The 22,878-nt window shown below is 35.5% G+C and overlaps 1 protein-coding gene and 1 non-coding gene across 3 annotated transcripts in view; both read right to left on the bottom strand.

Moving 5' to 3' along the window:
- The window catches only part of PSMD1 (proteasome 26S subunit, non-ATPase 1), a 111,607-nt gene that overhangs the window by 80,709 nt on the left and 8,020 nt on the right, over positions 1 to 22,878 (bottom strand). For both annotated transcript variants that reach the window (XM_077155409.1, XM_077155410.1), the window contains exons 4-8: positions 21,526 to 21,695; positions 14,108 to 14,313; positions 12,793 to 12,936; positions 9,685 to 9,911; positions 1,253 to 1,313 (exon numbers count right to left, since the gene is read on the bottom strand). In XM_077155409.1, coding sequence (XP_077011524.1) covers positions 1,253 to 1,313; positions 9,685 to 9,911; positions 12,793 to 12,936; positions 14,108 to 14,313; positions 21,526 to 21,695 — 808 coding nt within the window. The remainder of the gene's footprint in view (positions 1 to 1,252; positions 1,314 to 9,684; positions 9,912 to 12,792; positions 12,937 to 14,107; positions 14,314 to 21,525; positions 21,696 to 22,878) is intronic.
- On the bottom strand, positions 6,077 to 6,185 carry LOC143678442 (U6 spliceosomal RNA). Its single transcript, XR_013173251.1, has one exon. It is a non-coding gene; the product is annotated as a U6 spliceosomal RNA (small nuclear RNA).

Below are 22,878 nucleotides of genomic sequence, written 5' to 3'. Positions count from 1 at the left end.
TTCAGCAGTAAGAAGGAAAGTCTTGACCTCAAGGTGAACCTTGAGGATGTTATGTTGAATTAAATAAGTCAGACATAAAAAGGATAAATATTGTATGATCTCACTAATATGAACTAATTATAATAAGTAAACTCATAGAGTTAAAATCTAAAATGCAGGTTACCAGGAGAGAGAATAAGGGTAGAGAATGGGGAGCAGATGATGGTTAATGTGTGTAGAATTTTTAACTAGGTTGAATTTATTTATCTATTTATTTGTTCATTGTACGTGCACAGGTTGGGAACTGAACCTGCGTCTCCCGCATGGCATGTGAGCATTCTATCACTGAACCATTTGTGCATATGCTAGGTTAAATTTAAATGTTTGGAAATGGATGGAGGTGATGGTAGCACGTTATGGTAAGTGTAATTAACAGGACTGAATTATGTGTTATATGACTGTGGTTGATATTCTAGTGTATGTCACTAGAAAGAAACCCAAAGGATAAAACATGGGACTGTATAACACAGTGAATGCCGTGGTGGATGATGACTGTGATTAATATAAATATAAAAAATATATAAAATAATAATATAATCATGGCAAATGTATGTCACTATTACAAGGAGTTAATAATAGAATGGTACAGGGGAAAAACACACCTTTTGCAAACTATGGACTATAGTTAACAGAAATATTTTAATATTCATTTATCAATGGTACAAACCTACTACACCAATGCTGAGGGTCAATAATAGAAGAGGACAAGAAGTATGGGATATTTTTTTGTTTCTTGTTTTTTTTTAAATAATGAAAATGTTCAAAATTGATTGTGGTGGTGAAAGCTCAACTATGTGATGACACTGTGAACCACTGATTGTATACTTTGGATTGTACGATGTATGAATATAACTCAATAAAACTGCTTTAAACAAACAAACAGCTAACCTGCCTCCTTACACAGTAAACAGCCTTTTATTTGTCAGAGTCCATGCTTTATTCTCATCTGTGACAGGTAATTTGGAGTTATTCTGGACAGAGTTCATTCTTTGGTAAGGACCTAATGATTTGATTTCTTTAAAATGAAGTGCTTTCTTGAATCAATTTTTAAAACTTTACTTTTAACAGAAAATACATTTCTATGAAATCACTTTGGTACTGATATTAACAATAAACCTTCATAAAGGTAGGTGTGTAGTACTTTAAAAGAACTTAGAACGTACTGTGGGAATATTTGTAAAATGGAAATCTCAACTTTACAAAGTACACTCACCACTTCTGGTGTCTTCCCCACAAGTGCATTGCCTGTCTTGTCTTCTGTTTCCATTGAGTCACTAAAATGAAGAGAACCAACAGTCACTAGTCTAACAATTCTTTTCTAAAAGAACATGTGAGCCAATCTGTTTACATCACAGATCTGAATCATGTCCAAATTAAAGAAAAAAATGTTTAATTACTTCATAAGTATTACTGTTATGAAATAGAAAAGAGGATTCTAGGAAGATGAAGGAAAGTCCCCTTACTGAATTTCACCCAAATACACTCATAAAAACACACAAAGCAAATAGGATAGCAAAATCCACAGACAGCAAATATAACAAAACCAAGCGATACAGTACCTCCTAAAATTCCGAAACACAATCAAACCACCACTAGCTGGAGACAAACCACCACTGGTTACAAAACCAGATGGGGCTGAAGTAGTTGGGGCTCTAAGAACTTTTAAAAGTAATCAGCCCAAATGCCCCTTTAGGTCAAAGACCCATACTGAGGAGAAAATGCTGACTATCACTACTGAAGGCAAGGCAAATTAAGAGGCCAGAGACAAAGGAGACAAATGTAAAAGAAGGTCCAAATAGAAGTGGGAAAAGAGGGCGGGCCACGATGGCTCAGCAGGCAAAGATGCTTGCCTGCCATGCCAGAGGACCTGGGTTCGGTTCCCAGTGCCTGCCCATGTGGGAAAAAAAAAAAAAAAAAAAGTGGGAAAAGAAACAAGAGCTAGATCTCAGAATGTAAGCCACCATTTTGTTTAGTATGCCACAAATACAACAGAAGAGTAAATTCTAGAAAGCAGTTGTGGTAGGCTGAATTATTTCCTCCATCATACACATTTTGGGTCTGTGGGTGCGAATCTATTATAAATAGGATCTTTTGAAGATCTTATTTTTAGATAAGGTATGGCCAGCTGTGAAGCAGGGTTGCCCTTAAATCATATTACTTGAGGTGTTAGAAAGAGAAGAAATCAGAAGCTAGAAAGTAAGCCAGAAGGTAGCAGGAACCAGAAGAAGAAGGAGAGGACATCACTACGTGAAACAGAAGCCAAGGATCCTCAAAGATTGCCAGCAAAACAGTACCAGAAAGCCAAAGACTCCTGGCATGAAAGCTTAGCCTTACTAATGCCTTGATTTTGGACTCACAGCTTCTGAAATCGTGAGCCAATAAACTCCTGTTAAGCCAACACATGTGGTATTTGGCAATACTAAATACTGAGGTAAACTAAGATAGTAGTGAAATCAGAATATTTATTCTATAATGAGCCTTCCCTCTAAAAATTCAGGAAACTCAATTTCAGTAAAATAAACTACAGGAAAAGTAAAGTCCCACACAATATTACTATTTAAAAAATACATTGAAAATCACATAATATTAAATATTACATATTAGAATTAGAAAAACTTAGAAATAAAAGAGGGAAAATATTTTCACAACTGATGATTAATTCAGAAGCTACACAAGAGCAAATAAACACAACACATAATGCCATGACAAAAACAGAAAAAGGAAAACATTTAAAAACAAATGAGGGCTGCCATGCTGGAGACCTGGGTTCAATTCCCGGTGCCTGCCCATGCAAAAAAAAACAAACAAACAAACAAAAAAACAAATGAGAGTGTGCAAGGGTAATTCAGTGGTAGATTTCTCGCCTGCCTTATGGGAGACCTGGGTTCAATTCCCGACCTGTGCACTTCCCAAACAAACAAATGAAACACCAAAACAAACAAAAAATTCAATAAGTGATGCTGCAATAAGAGGATACTCACATCAAAAAAGAATGAAATGTGACCCCCACCACACAGCATACAAAAAAACAAATGAAAACTAAATGCTTTTCCTGTAAGATTGCAAACAAGGTAACAATGTCTATTCTTTATCACTTCTACCCAAAGTACTGAGAATCCTAGCCATTGCAGTAAAATAAGAGGAGGAAAACAGGCATAACAATTATAAAGGAAGAGTATACCATATGTGAATGTAGCTCAATAAAATTGCATTAAAAAATATTTTTAAAGAAGATTACAGGGTGGGCCATGGTGGCTCAATAGGCAGAGTTCTTGCCTGCCATGCTAGAGACCCAGGTTTGATTCCCGGTTCCTGCCCATGCAAAAAAAAAAAAAAAAAAAAAAAAAAAAGATTACAAAGGAAGAAGTAAAACTATCTCTATTCAAGATGCAATTCCTATGTAGAAAATCCTAAGGAATCTACAAAAAATTTTACTAGCCCTAATAAGTAATTTAGCAAGGTTGCAGAATTCAAAGCAATATACTAAAGTCACTGTCTACATATTAGCAGCAAACAACCGGAAACCAAAATTTAAAATGCTACTTATAATAACATCAAAAACATTTTTAATGCATAGGAATAAATTTAAGGAAAGATATGCAAAACCTCTACACTGAAATCTACAAAGTACTACTGAGAAAGAATTTTATTAAATTTAAATAAATTGGGAAATATGCCACTTTCATGAATTAGAAGACTATTATAAGAATTTCAACATGTCCAAAACTGAAGAGAACCAACCCAATCGCAATCAAAATCACTGAAGACTTCTGGAAATGCAAAGACCTAGAATAACCAAAATAATCTTAAAAATAAAAATAAAAAAATAGATCTTATATTACCTGCTTTCAAGACTTACTATAAACCTAAAGTAAAAAGGCAGTGTGGTACTGGTGTAAGGAAAGACAAAAATGTCAACAGAAAAGAACAGAGAAATCCATCAACACAAAAACATGACAAAGTTATTTTTGTCAAAGGCTATAAGGCAATTCTACAGGGAATTTTAAATAAATGGTGCTTTTTAAATAAATGGTGCTGGAACAATGAGAGATCCCTGTGGGAAGGAAAATGAACCTTTTCTCCTACCTCACCTCACACTATATATAAAAAATTAAACTAGTATCTACCGTAGATCTAAATGTAAAACATAAAATTACAGTTTCTAGAAGAAAGCATAGCAGAATATTTTCACAGCCTTGTGTTGGCAGAGAATTTTCTCAAAACGGAAAATTGGACTTCATCAAAAACAAAACTGCTCATCAAAACATACCATTAAGAAAATGAAAAGGCAAGCAAAGACCACGAGAAAAGATTTGTGCCACATATCTGACAAATGATGCATACATGACAAATGACATATTAAAATCACAATGAAATACCACTTTACACCACCGAACATGTTTAAAAGACTGACAACATCAAATATTGGCAGAGATGTAGAACACTGCTCATACAATGCAGGTGGGAGGGTAAAACGGTAAAATCACACTGGAAAGCAGTGAGGCAGTCTCCTAACAAGGAAAACATATGCCTACTGTGATTCTGCTTTCCATTTCTAGATATTTTACCCCAAAGAAATTAAGACAACTGTTAACAAAAAAAGACTTGTACAAGAAAGTTCTTAATAGTCAATAACTGGCAACAACCCAAATGTCCACTAGAAGAATGGATAAACAAACGGATACATTCATACACTGAAACAGTACTCAGCAATAAAAAGGAATCAGTTACCGATTCATCCCAAGCATGGGTATATATCTCAGACATTCTAGTTGCACACACACAAAAAAGCCAGAAGCAAAAGAATACATGCCGTATGACTATTTTTCTAAGTTCAAAAACTTGCAAAACTAAAACCAAACCAAAGGCTGCCTCAGGAGCAGTTTAGTTGACTGTGGAGGAGCACAAAGGAAGTTTTTGGGATGATAATGCAGGTATTGGTTACATGGGTGTTAATATTCATCAAAAATTAATGAACTGCATACTTAAGATCTATGCATCTTACTGTATTTAAATTATTACTCTACTAAAGGAAAAATAATTGATGAGCAGAAAAGGATTCAAAAGAAAGTGACAAATACAGAAGATGGGCAAAGAAGACCCAACATATGTATAACAGGAGGTCCTAAGAAGAAAAATAAAGCAAGGGAACAAAACAAATACTAAAAATCGAGAATTTAAGAAAATTCTACTGAAATAAAAAAGATTTAAGTTACATTTGAAAGTATATATCACATACCTAGAAAAATGTAATATCAAGAAAAGTCAACCTTGAACAATCAACCCCAAAACCTCTTTTAGTAAAATAAGAGGACTTCAGAGAGAAAAAAAATCCTTTGAGCATTCTGGCAAAAACACCAAATGACTGATAATGGAAAGAAATTAGATTGTCAATCAGGCAAACTGTCTTTCTAGTATAAAGGCAGTAAACTGTCATGGACATGTAGAAACTCGGAAATAAAATGTCTGTGAGCACTTACTGAGCAATCTGTTAGAGAATAAGCTTCAGAAACCAAAATAATCGGACAATAGTTAATAAAAAGACTTGTGGTAAGCATTTTTTTAATTTATATATGGAGCTAACACTAAAAGAGGGTTACAGGGGAGAAAAATAGACTATGGCTAAATACTCTTACTCTGTAAATATAACTGTGGAGACAAAAAGGGAAGAGACTGGGAAGAGTATATTGAAAAATAATTCTTAACTGTCTCAATTAATTGCACTGAGTGGTACATTAGTGGTTATTCTAAAAATGTCTGCATAGTGTGGGGCAAAGCAATGAGTACTTATGTGTTATTCCATGCATGGCAGAATAATTACACACTATTCCTGGTGTCCCTGAGACTAGGATTCTCAATATGGAAGAATGAAGATAAAGATGTAAGAAAGAAGGAATTAAGAAAACATATCTAAATTCTCCCTGTATGTAGTCCTGAAATTGAATTGTACATTTCTCCTGCATAAATGAGTTCTCTGTGTCTTTTGTTTGTTTTTTAGTTGCTGCTGTTTTTTTTTTTGTTTTGTTTTCTTTTTTCTAAAAATATGGAACGCTTCATGAATTTGCATGTCATCTTTGCACAGGGGTCATGCTAATCTTCTCTGTATCGTTCCAATCTTAGTATATATGTGCCACCAAAGCAAGCACTGCTGTTCGTTTTTAATATATATATATATATATATATACTACTCTATCCAGTGAAAAGGCCTAGAAACAATGATGACCCAGAAGCCCTGAACATCCTCAGCACCTAGTCTGCGATGCTGAAATATTTCCTACTTGAAGATAACAGAGTTTCTTGGAGAAATGGCTGATTCTAGGTCTGGGGCAGAGGTCTGGAACATCTTGTCACGCTAGGTAGTAAGGAAGCTATTAAAGCCTACTAGGATTATGTCAAAGGTCTAAGAAGGCAACCTGAAAAAGCTTCCACTAGCCAAAAATGGAATAATTTGAGCATTAATAAGGATAATAATGGCAATGAATCAAAATATATCAAACATGTTTCAGTCCATTAGTTTATAGAATATAAATAAATAAAACTAATTGGTCATCTTTGGAAAATAGGAGGAAAGAAATTCCTTTAATTTGAAACCTGCTAAATAAAAGGAAAGAATCAAGCATGTACCCTGCCTTTCCAATATAAACTTACATGTACTTCTAGACAGTGGTTCTCACCTGGGGTGATTTTATCCTCCAGGAGGCATTAATCTAGTCAAATTTTTATTTTTCCACTGAAGGAGGAATGTGGGGGGGGAGGGTGCTACTGGTATCTAGTGGGGAGAGGCCAGGGATGATGCTAAACATCCTACAATGCATAGGATAGCAGTGAATTATTGGCCCAAGATGCCATTAGTGCCAAAGTTAACAAATCCTTCTATATCATTATATGGTTTTCTGTATTCGTGTTATATTTAAAAACAAAAGCTTGAAAAAATAGGGAAGTCATGTTAAGATGTAGAGAGGTAAGAAAATAGGCATATTAGCTAAATTCTCCCTATATGTTGGCAAACTATAACTAGTTTTTGCCTACTGCCTGTTTTGAAAATAAATTTTTATTGGAATCCAGCCATGCTCATTTGTTTACATATCTTCTACAGCTGCTTTCATGATACAATAGAAAAGCTGGGTAGTGGCTACAGAGACTATTTCACCTTCAAGCCTAAAATATTTACTACATGGCCCTAAACAGAAAAAATTTGATGACTCCTGTTATATACCAGCATAATTATTTTATCTTACAGTATCCATGACTCAAACCAGACACTAGCAAAATCACAAAATACCATGTTTCTTAGATCTTTGAGACCAAGGCATTTCTCCCATAGCTGGAGTTCTCATAGTTCAGTTCCACACATGTACACACCCACTAAACATATACATATCTTCGCATATATATATATATATGTGTGCGTACCCACACATACACATATGCAAACACATATACTAATATATATAGCAATATGTTTACTAACATATATACTAATATACACATACAATGTATAAATTCACACACACATAAAATCTAGAACTAATGGGTAAACCCAATATGCTTTTAGAGTTGCTAATAATCTAGCACAACTAACTGCAGGAGAAAAAAGCTGTTACTAGAGCTTCAATCACAGCTATTATCTCAATAGTTATATGCTTTGTTTATCCCAAATATAGGTGACAAAGGTAAGAAAAATATGTAAATAACACTATGCTTGGGACAGTGCTGACTCTTTAATAGTAAACAGAGAATACCTATTTGCCTGTCTCAGTGACTTTTATAGGGGGAAAGAGGCCAAATATTCCTAAGCAAATGCTAGAAGTAGTCAAGGGCTACAATTTGCTAAAGATTATTTAGGTTTTAGGGCTATATGTTACAGCTATAAACAATATCTATAATGTTTTAATTCCTGCAAGGAAGAAATACCTTGATTATTGTGTTACTTTCTCTAGACAAGCCCTTATTTTCCCCTTGGAACAATTATTATAAGGTTTGATCTTTTTTATGCGAAGATTCTCAGGAATACCACTTGCTATAAAGTAGATCACCTGGCCTTCTAGTACTAGTTGACAAATTCATATGTCTTTGCTCTTCAAACTGTAGTCCTTGAGATGTGGGATTAGAAGATACATTTTATCTTCGACAATCCCTAAAATAGTGTTATGCATGGAACAGATATGCAAAAAATATTGACCGAAATAAAGTAAAAGAGTTTGATTCAATCTGCTATAGAGCCAAGACCAAATAAACAAATACACACATATATATTTTTCAGCATGCCCAACTAGGACTCCAGATAAGAAAAGTCACTAAAGCAAAATTATCTCACCTAATCCTAAAAGAGGTATTTCAATTATAAAAAATTCTTCAAATTAAATTATAGAACTGAGGACACACCAAACATAACATTGTGACAACTACAGACTATTTTGGCTATAATTTATATTCCTGCTACATTTTTTTCCATCTATTCCTCCAACAGACAGTATTTCTGAGCATCAGGTGTATACAAAACTCTCCACTACATGAGGTTATTCGTCATTAAACAAGACAAAATCATTACCCAAAGGTAGCTTACGTTCTAATGAAGGAGACTAGATAGTAAACAAATAAATATATAAAACAAAGTAGTAAAAAATGTTACAGTTGAAAATAAAGCACCATAAAAAGATTAGAGAACAACAAAGGATGCTGAGTTCAGATAGGATCTAGGAAGGCCTTTGGGCAGAGAACAGAAAAAAAGAGAGGGCAGTGCTATCAAAATTAGACAGGGAAAGAGAAATCTTAGTAAAGAAAACAGCAAATATAAAGGGCCTGAGGCAATGTTTCAAGAATAGGAAGAAGGCCAGTGAGGTTTGAAGGTAGTGAGTAAAGAAGAAAGTGGTAGGAGAGGAAGTTATGTATGCAGAGGCTACATGACGTATGGCTTTGTAGTTGCAGTTTAAACACTTAACATTTTACTTGAAATTGTTCGGAACATACTGGAGGTTTGAGAGAGGAATGACATCTCATTTAGTTTTTAGTATGCGGACAACTTTAAAAGGGAAATAAGCAAGGATAACTAAGATACACTTAAAACATTTTCAAGTGGTCTAAACGTATACAGAAAATACAGGAAAACAAAATCTAATACAATATCAACCTTAGGTTTATGTGTATTTCATTCTAATAGAAGACAAAAAGTTGAGAATATTTCTTTCCAAATATCTAACCCAGATAATATATCTAATCACACACACAAAATCTAGCCTACCTACTCCACCAGAGATTTTTTCATTTACTTGCTTAGATAGCACAAACGCTATCCAGTAGGCTCTCTCTACCAATCACTCGTATTTCTTTCCAGAAGGTTTCATTTCTTTGGTTTCCCTTAGTGTGCCAAGCACAGCACAAAACAGAGCAACAGCCAAATAAGATTTTATCAATCTATAAAAGCAAATAGAATGCGATGCAACAGTAGCTCAGTGGCAGAATTCTTGTCTACCATGCTGGAGACCCAGGTTTGATTCCCAGAGCCTGCCCAAGCAAAAAAAAAAGCAAATAGTAAAATATATTTATTCTTAGAATTAGAATTTACTCTATAAATATTCTGCTTATTCCCAAAATGAAATAAACATTGCTCAATTAGTTCTGGTGCAGAAAAAAAACAACATATACCTGTCTTTCTCTGCTCCTGGAACAGTACCCGTATTGGTGGATCCAGGCACAGAAGCAATGGGAGTGCCAACAGTGCGAAGATTCTGAATTACAGATGACAAAAACTGCTGGCTAGCACTTTCATACAAGTCAAAACAAATCTGATAAGCCATAAGGAGATTATCTTCCTTAACCAATTTTTCTAAGATATCACTCACAGCCTGAGGATCATCTAAGAAAATTAAACACTGAAATGGAAACAAAGAACAATTATATAATAAATGAAATACAAAATATTTAGAGAGTGAGAAAATAGTTAATATACAAAAACTTTAAAATATAATCATAGGCAAACTGGCACACTCTACTATCTAGTCTAGCACTGTATTTCTGATCCTGGTACTAGCTGAAGCTTCCTGAAAATGGGAAAGCCTTTCATAAGAAAATCCATACAAATTATACTGATAGCTCCTAGTATTATGTCTGAAAATTAGCGGTGTTCAATACTAGTTGTTGAATGAATTCTGGCTCCATGAAATCTTATCCATAATATATATATAAATGCTCCTTAATCTGTATTTTCTGCTTTTACCACATCCTGAGGATAACTAGGTCAACAAAATCTTCAAGAATTTCTTCAAGAAATTATAAAAGTTCTTATATTGTGGGAATCATTCACTCATTTAACACACATTGGACTGTACCAGTTCAGGACAAGAGGCAGTAAGATTACCATGTCTGAAGCACCGCTCTTACTACTCATATGATCTGCCATGTTTTAACAAAACCATCAAATAAAGTCAGGGTTTTCTTTTCAGGAACACAATTTAAATTTTCTCTTAGAAGAAAGTAACTAAATTAAAAAAACAACACTTTAATCAAGGATATTAAAAATTTAAGAATAGCAAACAAAATAAATGACTAGTAACAGAGAAACGCTTAAGTATGTTGAAGTATAACCACTGAATGACTACTCACAATCAAAATATTTGTGAAGTTAGAACATTGAGAAATGTTAAACTGAAGGATATATATAATTGATATGGCTTGCCTCCAGGGAGGGAAACTTGGTAACTAAGAAAAAGGGGTGGGAAGATGACTTCACTGTACATTATTTTCCTACATTTTGAATTACAAATATGTGAATATAATACCTGTTCAAAAAATAAAACTTGAAAAATGCAAAATAATTTTTTTTTTTAATTTTAAAAGCTCAAGGAATAAAACAGCTAAAAGGAAAACTCAACTTCCCCGGGTTGAATTCTTGATATTCTCACAAGCAGTGTGGACAACCAAAGCTATAGGCTGAGCCCCCAGTCTTGGGGTTTGTTCATATGAAACTTAATCCCACAGGGGATAGGTCAAGCCTACTTAAAAGTAAGCCTATGAGTCACCCCCAAGAGAACCTCTTTTGTTGCTCAGATGTAGCCTCTCTCTCCAGCCAACACAGCAAGCAGACTCACCACCCTCCCCCTGTCTACATGGGACATGACTACCAGGGGTGTGGATCTTCCTGGCAACAGTGGACAGAAATCACAGAATGAGCTGAGATTCAGCATCAAGGGACTGAGAAAAACTCTAGAATGAGCTGAGACCCAGCATCAAGGGATTGAGAAAACCTTCTCCACCAAAAGGGGAAGAGTTAAATGAGACAAAGTGTCAATGGCTGAGAGATTCCAAACAGAGTCCAGAGGTTATCCTGGAGGTTATTCTTATGCCTTAAGTAGATATCACCTTGTTATCCAAGATGTAATGGAGAGGCTGGAGGGAACTGCCTGAAAATGTAGAGCTTTGTTCCAGTAGCCATGTTTCTTGATGATGATTGTATAATGATATAGCTTTCACAATGTGACTGTGTGATAGTGAAAACCTTGGGTCTGATGCTCCTTTTATCTACCTTGTCAACAGATGAGAGGAACATATGGAATAAAAATAAATAGGGGGAACAAATGTTAAAACAGATTTAGTTTGAAATGCTAGTGATCAATGAAAGGGATCAGTAAGGGGTATGGTATGTAAAATTTTTTTTGTTATATTTTTCTGTTGTCTTTCTATTTCTTTTTCTGAATTGATGCTAATGTTCTGGGAAATGACCATGATGATGAACATGCAACTATGTGATGATATTGTGAATTGCTGAGTGTATGTGTTGGGAATGTTTGTTTCTTGTAATTTTTTTAAATTAATAACAAAAAATTAAAAAAATTTTAAAAGCTCAAGGAATAAAACAGCTAAAAGAGATAAAATTGCCTATGATAATGAAATTGAAATAGACAGAAGATGGCAGGGAAGTATTATTTCTCATATAAGATTTTCAGATCCATATGTTTGTATTCCATTTGCTCAACACATTTATATATATGTATACATATATTTATTTTTTTAAGAAAATGTTTTATTCCTAACTTTTAGCTCCCATACGGTTTACAAACACACTTTTATTCAAATAATACGAATTCTGTAACTAGTAAAGCAGTTTAACACCATAAATACAGAAGGGGAGACAATTAACATCTACTAAAGTGTGAATCTTAAAAATCACACCATGAAATAATTACTGTTGATTATTTAGAAGCAAACAAAACTCCAAAAAGCCTTGATTCAATAAAATATAAGGTAGCCATTAAAAAGAAAGAGGGAGATCTACATGTGCTGATAAGTGGGGAAAAGCAATGCATTACCTGTGGGAAAAGGCCCAGTTTTAAAGAAAAAGAAAGATTTAATTTATGTATTGTCTGAAATTTTTTTCTTGTACAAGCAAATTCATATATGAAAACAGACAAAACATACCCAAATGTGTCTGGGTAACAAAACTATAATGGACTTTTACACTTCAAATTCCTTTTAAAATGAGGCATAGCATAGATATTGTTTTTTAATTTTTTCTTCTACCTTCTTTTCTTTTTTGCAATTTCAAAAATGTCCTTAAATAACCTGGATTATTTTCAAAATGAAGAAAGCAGTAAGTAGAAAAATATATTATAACAAAATAGTTTTTCAGTTTTCTGAGACTCAGCTTATCAGGAAAGTATCGATTCCATTTTCTGTCTTCACACGGCTGTTGTGAAGACCAAATGAGATACCTGTCTGAAACAATTATAATAATGAGGTGTGGTGCAATGTAATTACCTGACAAACATTGATGAAATCAGGTTTTTCCAAGTTCATATAGATTTTAACTAGAACTCTTAGAACTTTATTCCGAAACTGTTTATTCTGCATTAAAGACATACAAAGCTTGAGGCTATAAGCTAGCATTCCAGAGACATCATTCTGAAAGAAATAATTTAAAGATTATTATCATTACTAGGTACTGAAGTCTTATATCTTAGGAACTCAATTATTTTAATACATGTTCCTGACTCATCTGAGCAGCCTTAAAGAATAAAAACTACAAATTTTAACCACTTAAGATGAAAACTGGGAAAGAATCTACAGTCTCCACTTCATATTCAGGAAAATGGCTATTTTTTTTTTTAAAAAAAGGAAATCACAAGTTTTGGAGAGGATGTGGAGAAATAGGGACACTCATGTGTTGTTGGTGGGAATGTAAAACGGTACAGCTGCGCTGCTAAGGAAGACAGTTTGGTAGTTTCTCAGAAAGTTAAGTATAGAATTACATATGACCAGGCATCCCACTTTTAGGTATATACCCAAAATAATTGAAAGCAGGGGATCAAACCAATATTTGCACACCAATGTTCACAGCAGCATTATTCACAACTGTCGAAAGATGGAAGTAACCCAAATGTACATCAATATATGAGTGAATAAATAAAATGCGGTATATATGTGCAATGGAATATTATTCAGCCATCAAAAGTAATGAAGTTCTGATACATGCTATAACATGGATGAACCCTGAAGGCACCATGTTGAGTGAAATAAGCAAGACACAAAGGGCAAATATTGTATCATATCACTGATATGAAATAATTGGAATATGCAAATTCACAGTTAGAAACTAGAATTCAGGTTACCAGGGCCAGGGTGAGGGTAGGGAATGGAAAGTCAAAGCTTAATTGGTACAGTTTCTGCTTGGAGCAATGGAAAAGTGTTGGCACTTGGAGTAATGGATGGTGGTGATGGCAGCACAACATGGTGAATGTAATCAACACCAGTGAATTAGTTTTAGTCACAATAAATGCATTAAAAAAGTTTATTAATATAGTCATCTTAAAAAGGACAGGGTAATTAATAGAACTGCCCCATGCAAGACCTTAAAGTTATCAAAGAAATGTGGCAAAACATAAACAGAAATTCTGTGAACACAAAACACAACCAAGGTTCATATATAAATATAAAAATAAAAGATTTGGCAATAGAGCTTCTTGGTATTTCTAAACTAGATTTTTTTTCACTATTTCATGTGATTTTCAGTTTTATACTTTGTTTTGCTCATTCCCCAACAATAATAATCTTCAGAATTACATCATCTACCTACCGACTCCAATATGGTCTTCTCAAAGATGTCTAGTCTTCGTGTCTCCAAAGCAATGCCAATAGCCTGCTTATACTTATGATCATCTAGACACCGCTGGAACATTTTATTCACAATGCCTTCCAATCTATGGTCAATAGGTTTTTTTTCTCCTTCAGGCAAATCTGCATTTTCCACACATTGTTTGGTGTAATGATCAATACACTTTGCTATGGAGGAAATAAAATAACACTATATATTATTATACTTCTTTATATCAATACTACTAGCTCCTTGAGAATAGGTACTATGCCTAAATCATCTTTGTAGCACAATGGTAAAAATGACCTAAGATGTGCCACAGATTCTAAAGGTAATCCTAAAAGAAAATTTCCAAAAACTTTTCCAACAATTGCAGCAAATCAGTTAAATCTAACTGTCTCAACGTTAGGTCTCAACTCATTGTTTCCCTTCAGAGGGTATCTGGACATTCATGCAGAAGTATCATGTATGCAATTCGACTTTCACATTCACAATGTCTCGAGTAGATAAAGAGGATGGGGTGGCATACTGAAGGGTGTGAACAACACATTTATTGTGAATCTGAAGTCTGTTTACAACTTAGTTAGACTGCTTTGCAATCACATCTAAAACTTTCTAGGAACAACCAAAGAAGGGAATTCTTCTTCATAAAGAAGATACATAGCCACCCAACAGGAATGACACTAGTAGCTACCTTTCTATTACTCACTGGCATATCTTTCTCCTTTTTTTTTTTTTTTTAACATGGGCAGGCACCGGGAAACGAACCCAGGTCCTCTGGCATGGCAGGAAAGCATTCTTGCATTCTTGCCTGCTGAGCCACCGTGGCCTGCCCTATCTTTCTCCCTTTCAAATAGGGAGTCTTGTTTTTACAGTTGTAAACCAAAGCCTAGGAAACATAAATGATTTGAACATAGCCCAGGAAACAGAAATGACTTAACATAAAAAACTTGGGCCATTAGAAATATACAAAATTGTTCTATATCTTGGGGGAAGCAGAGGACGTTGACAAATTAAAACACACCACATTTGGAGTCTATCTAGGTACACTCATGCAGGTCCAGGTATAGTTCATGAGAACAAAGTGGCAGTCACAGAGTATTCTTTAAACAATTCTGGTTGTAACATCTTTACCATGCTCCTGATATGAGCCTTCTAAGCCAATTGTGGTGAAGTGAGGAAATGTGGCCCCTACCCCATGAGAGAGGAACCTCAGAACAGCAACATGCGGGGTGTTTTCCTTACTTTATATTCCTGAGGGAAAAAAAAAAGGACCTTCCAGGTGTTTCTGAGATATTCTCATTCACCACATTTACGCCATAGCCACAACCTCATTCACAGCTGTGCTGGTTTGAAAGGATATATGTCCCCTAAGAAAAGCCATGTTTTAATATAAATCCCATTTCATAAAGGTAGAATAATCCCTATTCAATACTGTATATTTGAAACTGTAATGAGATCATCTCCCTGGTTGATGAGATTTAGTTAAGAACGGTTGTTAAACTGGATTAGGGGATGACATGTCTCCACCCATCTGAGTGGGTCTTGATTAGTTTCTGAAGTCCTATAAAAGAGGAAACATTTTGGAGAGAGAGACTCAGAGAGAGCAGAGAATGCTGCAGCACCACGAAGCAGAGAGTCCACCAGCCAGCGACCTTTGGAGATGAAGAAGGAAAACGCCTCCCGGGGAGCTTCATGAAACAGGAAGCCAGGAGACAAAGCTAGCAGATGATACCGTATTCGCCATGTGCCTGTCCAGCCGAGAGAGGAGCCCTGACTGCGTTCACCATGTGCCTTTCCAGATGAGAGAGAAACCCTGAACTTCATCAGCCTTCTTGAACCAAGGTATCTTTCCCCGGATGCCTTTGATTGGACATTTCTATAGACTTGTTTTAATTGGGACATTTTCTCGGCCTTAGATCTGTAAACTAGCAACTCATTAAATTCCCCTTGTTAAAAGCCATTCCGTTTCTGGTATATTGCATTCCAGCAGCTAGCAAACTAGAACAACAGCTAAGGTCTATTCATAACCTGGAGAGGATTATTTATTAGTCTTGAATTTTCTGGAAATACTGTTTATGATATTCAATAAGATCCTTAGAAACCTTTTCCAAATTTCACTCTGCATACCCCCCTCACAAATCTCTTTAACATTTTAAAATAATTTTTAACAGTGCCTACAAAACTAGAAAGATGAGCCCCACTTCCGCATAAGCAAAAACAGATAGAGCTGGTCTATTGATCAACAATCTATAAGTTAAGATAATATATAATGTTTAGAAACAAAGACATCAATGATCTCAGTACTTTATGGACCAACAGTCTTGCTTGAAAGTATAATGATTTGTAAAATGGTGGCACTGTAAGCATTTGCAGATCACTGCTGAAAAAAGTTATCAACCACAGCAACACCAGTAGTAAATAATGGGGAGAGGGACAAGATTTAAGGGAAGGTTTAGATCTCCCTTTTGGTGAGGGTGTGTTTATTGGTTATCTTTCTCTTGGGAACAACTAAATTATCAAAAATTGAGTGTTGATGGACTGTGGATTTTGGGCATTTTACATGATGACTAATGAATGTAGGTAGCTGAAGGATGCACTGACTGAAAAGTAGACTGGCAAACAATGGTGAATACGTATGACTGAATATTATGCTGCTGCAAAAAGGAATGAAGTTGTGAGGCATGCAACATTATGAATGAATCTGTGGGACATTTGGTGAGGCAAAATAGGCCAGAAACCAAAGAACAATTATTCTATGATCTCCTTTAGAAAATGCTAAGAAAACAGGGGCATAGATTGTAAGCTCTTATAGCAGTCCAGAGTGGTAATTATTATTTCTGGATTTTGAGAGGCTCTTTTATACATGTGTAACCTAGTATTTAGAGATAAGAACAAAGCTGATCAGGTTGGGATTAAGGTAATTCAAAACACAGGGGTAAGAAAGACATTTTCTATATTTTAGAACCTCAGTTACTCTTTGAGAGCAAAGGAAGAAAGGTTTATTTTGTCTGGAAACTAAATTTTCTGTAGAACATAATCTAACTCAACCTGTCTGGATAGCTCATTTTAAATAATCGAAACAGAGGGAGCCCAGAATAAGAATGAGGGTTTTTAATCCTGTACAGCTTAATGTAATGCCTGGATACATCCTAGAATGTATCGGCCAAGTCCCTTGAGTTTGGGTTGGGAGAAAAAAACAGGGAACTATTAAACTTTATCACCGGGGAAACCCCTGATACTGTTTCAAACATTAGGGGCACCCAAATCAATAGGCCAAGCCCTTGATCTCGAGGCTTGCTCTTCTGAAGCTTACGTATATGGCAGAGAAACTTAGCCAACCTATAGGCATGCCTAAGAGTTAGTCGTGGAGGACCTCTTTTGTTGCTCAGATGTGGCATCACTCTCTCTAAGCCCAACTCTGCAAGTGATATCATTGCCCTTCCCTCTACGTGGGACATGACATCCAGGAGTCAATGTCTTCCTGGCAATGTGGGAGATGGCCCCCAGGGAAGAGTCTCGCCCTGGCACCGTGGGATCAACAACGCCATCCTGACCAAAAGGGGGAAAAGAAGTATAACAAATAAGGTATCAGTAGCTAAAACAGTTCAGATAGAGCCAAGAGGCTTCTCTGGAGGTCACTCCTACGTAAGCTTCAGTTAGACACTGCTACCTACCAAAACAAACCCCAACCAAAACTATTCCAGTCACTCCTAAAGAACATCTAGGGCAATATATAAGATTCTCTATAGGTTCCATACACTCAGGTAACTTTCCAGAAACCTACTACTTTCAGATGGGTCCCTGGACAAGATAAGTCCTGAATCCTTGAAAGGCCAGCCTCTCCAGAACATCAGCTAGTTCCATCTCACGACCCCTTATTACTGACAGCCCCTTCCAACGTGAAAAAGTCAGAATGGGCATAGCCCAAATACCCCTAAAGAGTGGGAGAAAGATCAAAGGTAATGGTGGAGTTATACAGAGCAGGTAGAGCTTAACAAATGAATATTATTGCTGAATCATTATATTGATATTTCTTTCAGTCTCCAGTATCTTAGAGCAGCTAGAAGTAAAAACCTAAAATTGTGGAACTGTAGCCCATAACAAATTCTGAAATCTGTTCTACAACTTACTGTTGCAATGTGCTTTGAAATTTATTGCTTTTTTTGCATGTTACTTTTTTAAAATTTTTAATCCTTTCTCTTTAGAAAGGCCCATATAGTAATAAAATAAACTTAATACTTTAACTGCATAACATACATTATATAATCTTTAGTTTTTCATCACTTCTAACTATTTCTAATTTCCATCATAATTCACTTTTTTTTTTTCCTTTGGGAAGTACAGAGTCTGGCACCTGAACCTGGGTCTTCCATATGGCTAGCGAGAATTCTACCACTGAGTTACCCTTGCACTGCTCCCATTGTAGTTTTTTTTTCCACAATTACCCTTTTTTTCTTTTTGTGAAAAATAACATATATACAAAAAAGCAATAAATTTTATAGCACCGCACTACAATCATATTCATTTGTTAAATCCTATATGTTATTTTTCACACACAAAAAGAAAAAAAACAGTCAATTGTGATGATAAAAAAATATTTATTCCTTCTAGCCTCCAATGTTCTGGAGCAGCTAGAAGGAAAAATCTGAGATGATGGCATGTTAGCCCATGACAAACTCTGGGATCTGTCCTGTAACAACTTGTTGAAGAACGTTTTGAAAACTATTGCTATTTTCTTTCTTTGCTTTGTATATATGTTATATTATACAATAAAAAAGTCAAAGAAAAAAGTTATCAACAGTCATCCCAAATCCATCAAATAATAGAGGTAAATGTATCTAACCTCACTCCCACGTTCCATTTTAACAGCGTGGGCAAAGTGCTCTGGTTTCAAATGATATGATTTATACTTTATAACCATTTGTTCTTTCCATAGGATGCATAGATGAAAACCCTAACTAAAGGAGCCCTCTGGGGTAGTAAGGTTACTTGCAACATTCTCATAGCAAAAACTTTATATGTGAAGAAAGAATCCTAGTCAGATTTTCTGGGACATCTGGAGGAATTCAATTAAACCACCTTATGCAACATTTCTCAATTTCCGAAAGAGAATGCCAAATTTCTCCTTTTAAGAGTTAGGGTGAACAATACAGCTCCCCTCTTAATCAGCAATCAGTATATCTACATTGTATATTCTTGACAGAGAATATACACTTGACCTCTCTGTAACTATGATCCAAATGTGTCTGCTAGAAATGATATTCATAAAGGCATGTCTGAGGGTAGGCAATCCCTTTTTTCAACTGGATTATGAGTTCTCAACCCTTTTTTTCCCCTTACCTTCTTTTACTGTATAACATATATACAAAGCAAAGAAACAAAAAAGCAATAGTTGTCAAAGCACTCTTCAACACATAGTTATAGGACAGATCCCAGAGTTTGTCATGGGCTACCATACTTTCCTCTCTATCCTTTTTTTAATGTTACAAAATCTTTGAACAAAATTTTATACTGAAGAGCTGCTCTGGTTGACACAGGAGAAGGAGGATCCAAAACCTTGGCGGAGTACTGCCCCCTCACTTCAAACTCTTTTTGAAACATGACAGCATATTAAAGTAAAGAAACAAATGGGGAAAAAAAATGCTTACTAGTAGAAACAGTATGGATTTTAGTATTTTGTATTCTCAACCTCCTACTTAATAGCTATGTGTCTTCAATGGTCTCAGAGCCTGAGTTTTTTTCATTTGTAAAACAAGGCTTGCTCCTTCCTCAAAGGGTAGCTGTGAAATAAACCATGGTAGGTGGTGACTAGCACAGTACCAAGCACAATGCAAATACTCACTACTGTTTTCTTATATTAAAAACAAGTGAGTGCTTAGATCTTGCCAGTTTGTAGAGGTTAGTGTGATGCACTGATATATCCCACAGTAATTGAGGCAGAGAATAAAAAAAAATTTTGCAAAGTCCCCTTGAAGGACTGGGGAGAAAAGAGGAAATATTTAACTTCCCCACTTGGGGAATGCCTGATAATTCTCGCAAGCAGTGGGGCCAACCAATTCAATAGGCTGAGCAATCAATCTTGGGGCTCACCCCTATGAATCTTATTCCTGCAAAGGAGAAGCTAAGCCTACTGATAATTATGCCTAAGAGTCACCCAAGAGAGCCTCTTTTATTGGTTACATATGGCCTCTCTTTGTAAGCCAACCTGGCAGGGGAGCTCCCTGCCCTCCCCACTAAGTAGGACATGACTCTCAGGGGTATAAATCTCTCCGGCAGTGTGGGACCTGACTCCCAGGTTAAGCTGGGACCAGCATCATGGGAATGAGAAAACCTTCTTGACCAAAAGGGATAAGAGAGAAATGAGAAAAAACAAAGTCTCAGTGGCTGAGAGACTTCAAACTGAGTCAAGAGGTTATCCTGGAGGTTATTCTTACGCATTATATAGATAACCCTTTTTACTTTATGGTGTACTGGAGTGGCTAGAGGGAAGTACCGGAAGGTGCTGAGCTGTGTTCCAGTAGCCTTGATTCCTGAAGAAAACTATAACTATATAACTTTTACAGTGTGATTATGCAATGGTGAAAACCTTGTTTCTGATGTTCCTTTTATCCAGAGTATGGACAGCCGAGTAAAAACTGAGTAGATTGACATACTGTGGGTCAATGTGAGGGAGGGGTAAGGGGTACAGGTTGTATGAGTTCTTTTTTCTTTTTTTTTGGAGTGATGCAAGTATTTTTAAAATGATCATGATGAAGAATATCGATTATATAATATGGTTGGACTGTATGTGTGTGGATATTTCTTTTTTTAATGTTTTTTTGTGAAAAATAACAGTGGATATTAATAAAATATTTTAAAAACCTTTAAAAACTGCTATTATCTCCTTTTTGTTATTCATAGTAATCTGATATAATCTTTTAACAGCATGTCTATTAGATTATAGCAAATTAAAACTCTTATGGTAGGGACTGAAATAGCAAATATCTGTAAATATCATTTTCTGAACTCTAAAACTCAAAATAACCCTTAGTCCTGATTGTGTGAAGTAAGTACATATGAGATAATCCTAACTGCTAAGATAAGTAGCTTTATGTGTTTGTTAAGTTGGTTGTTCTAGAATAATTTCTTAGATTCATTCTTAAATATTTTGTGAGGTAAGTTATTCATTAATTATTATTGTTATTAATGCTCCTATTTGCTTTGACAAAAAATAATAAAGTACATATCAGAAGGGCACATTTAAAACCTAACCTCTATAAAATTACATAGAAAGATTATAGGCTTCCAATTAATATCAAATTGGACAATATCAAAAATTTAGAAAAAATAAAAGCTATATGCATTATAGCAATTAAGAAGCAGATAAGATATAGCCTTACCAAATGGAAAATACTTGCCTATAATGGTCTCCACATATTCAGAGTTATCATTTACATTGAAGAGGTCACCTGCTCCCAGAGCATAATTCAGAGATTCCTCAAAAGCCCCCAGGTGATAAAACACTTTTGATGCCACTAAGGCTGCAAACTGCCGACTTCGGAAACCTTCATCTTCATATAAAACTTCTCTGAAAAAATTCACAGAGTTAGAATCCAGAATATAGGCTACCAGGGGAAGGGATGAGAGGTAGAGAACAGAGAACTAAGGCTTAAAATGTACAGAGTTTGCAATGCCCTCCCCCTCTCTACATAGGACAGGACTCCCAGGGACATGGACCTTCCTGGCAACGTGGAACAGAAATCCTGTAATGAGCTGGAACTCAGCATCAAGGGATTGAGAAAATCTTTTCGACCAAAAGGGGGAAGAGTGAAATGAGCCAAAATTGACAAAAAAGTGTCAGTGGCTGAGAGACTCCAAACAGAGTCGAGAGGTTATCCTGGAGGTTATTCTTATGCATTAAATATATATCACCTTGTTGTTCAAGATGTAGTGGAGAGGCTGGAGGGAACTGCCTGAAAATGTAGAGCTGTGTTTCAGTAGCCATGTTTCTTAAAGATGACTGCAAAATGATAAATAGCTTTCACAAAGTGACTGTGTGATTGTGAAAACCTTGTGTTTGATGCTCCTTTTATCTACCTTATCAACAGAGGAGTAAAACATATGGAATAAAGATGAATAATGGGGGAACAAATGTTAAAATAAATTTAGAGTGAAATGCTGGTGATCGGTGAGGGGAAGGGTGGGGGGCATGGTATGTATAAATTTTTTTCTGTTTTCTTCTTATTCCTTTTTCTGAATAGATGCGAATGATCATAATGATGAATATGCAACTATGTGATGATATTGTGAATTACTGATTATATATGTAGAATGGAATGATTAAAAGTTAGGAATGTATGCGTTTGTTTGGTGCTTTTTTGTATTTAAAAAAAAACTTAAAAAAATTAATATTAAAAAAAAATGTATAGAGTTTGCACTACCTCCCACCCCCAACATGGGACATGACTCCCAGGGGTATGGAACTTCCTGGCAAAGTGGGACAGAAATCCTAGAATGAGCTGGAACTCGGCATCAAGGGATTGAGAAAATCTTCTCAACCAAAAGGGGGAAGAGTGAAATGAGACAAAATAAAGTGTCAGTGGCTGAGAGATTCCAAACAGAGTCGAGATGTTATCCTGGAGGTTATTCTTACGCATTAAATAAATATCACCTTGTTAGTCAAGTTGTAATGGAGAGGCTGGAGGGAACTGCCTGAAAATGTGGACAGCTCTGGTGGTCATGTTTCTTGAAGATAACTGTATGATGATATG

This window comes from Tamandua tetradactyla, chromosome 3, assembly GCF_023851605.1.
Source record: "Tamandua tetradactyla isolate mTamTet1 chromosome 3, mTamTet1.pri, whole genome shotgun sequence".
Taxonomy (NCBI): Eukaryota; Metazoa; Chordata; class Mammalia; order Pilosa; family Myrmecophagidae; genus Tamandua; species Tamandua tetradactyla.
This window is presented reverse-complemented; position numbering and strand designations above follow the sequence as displayed.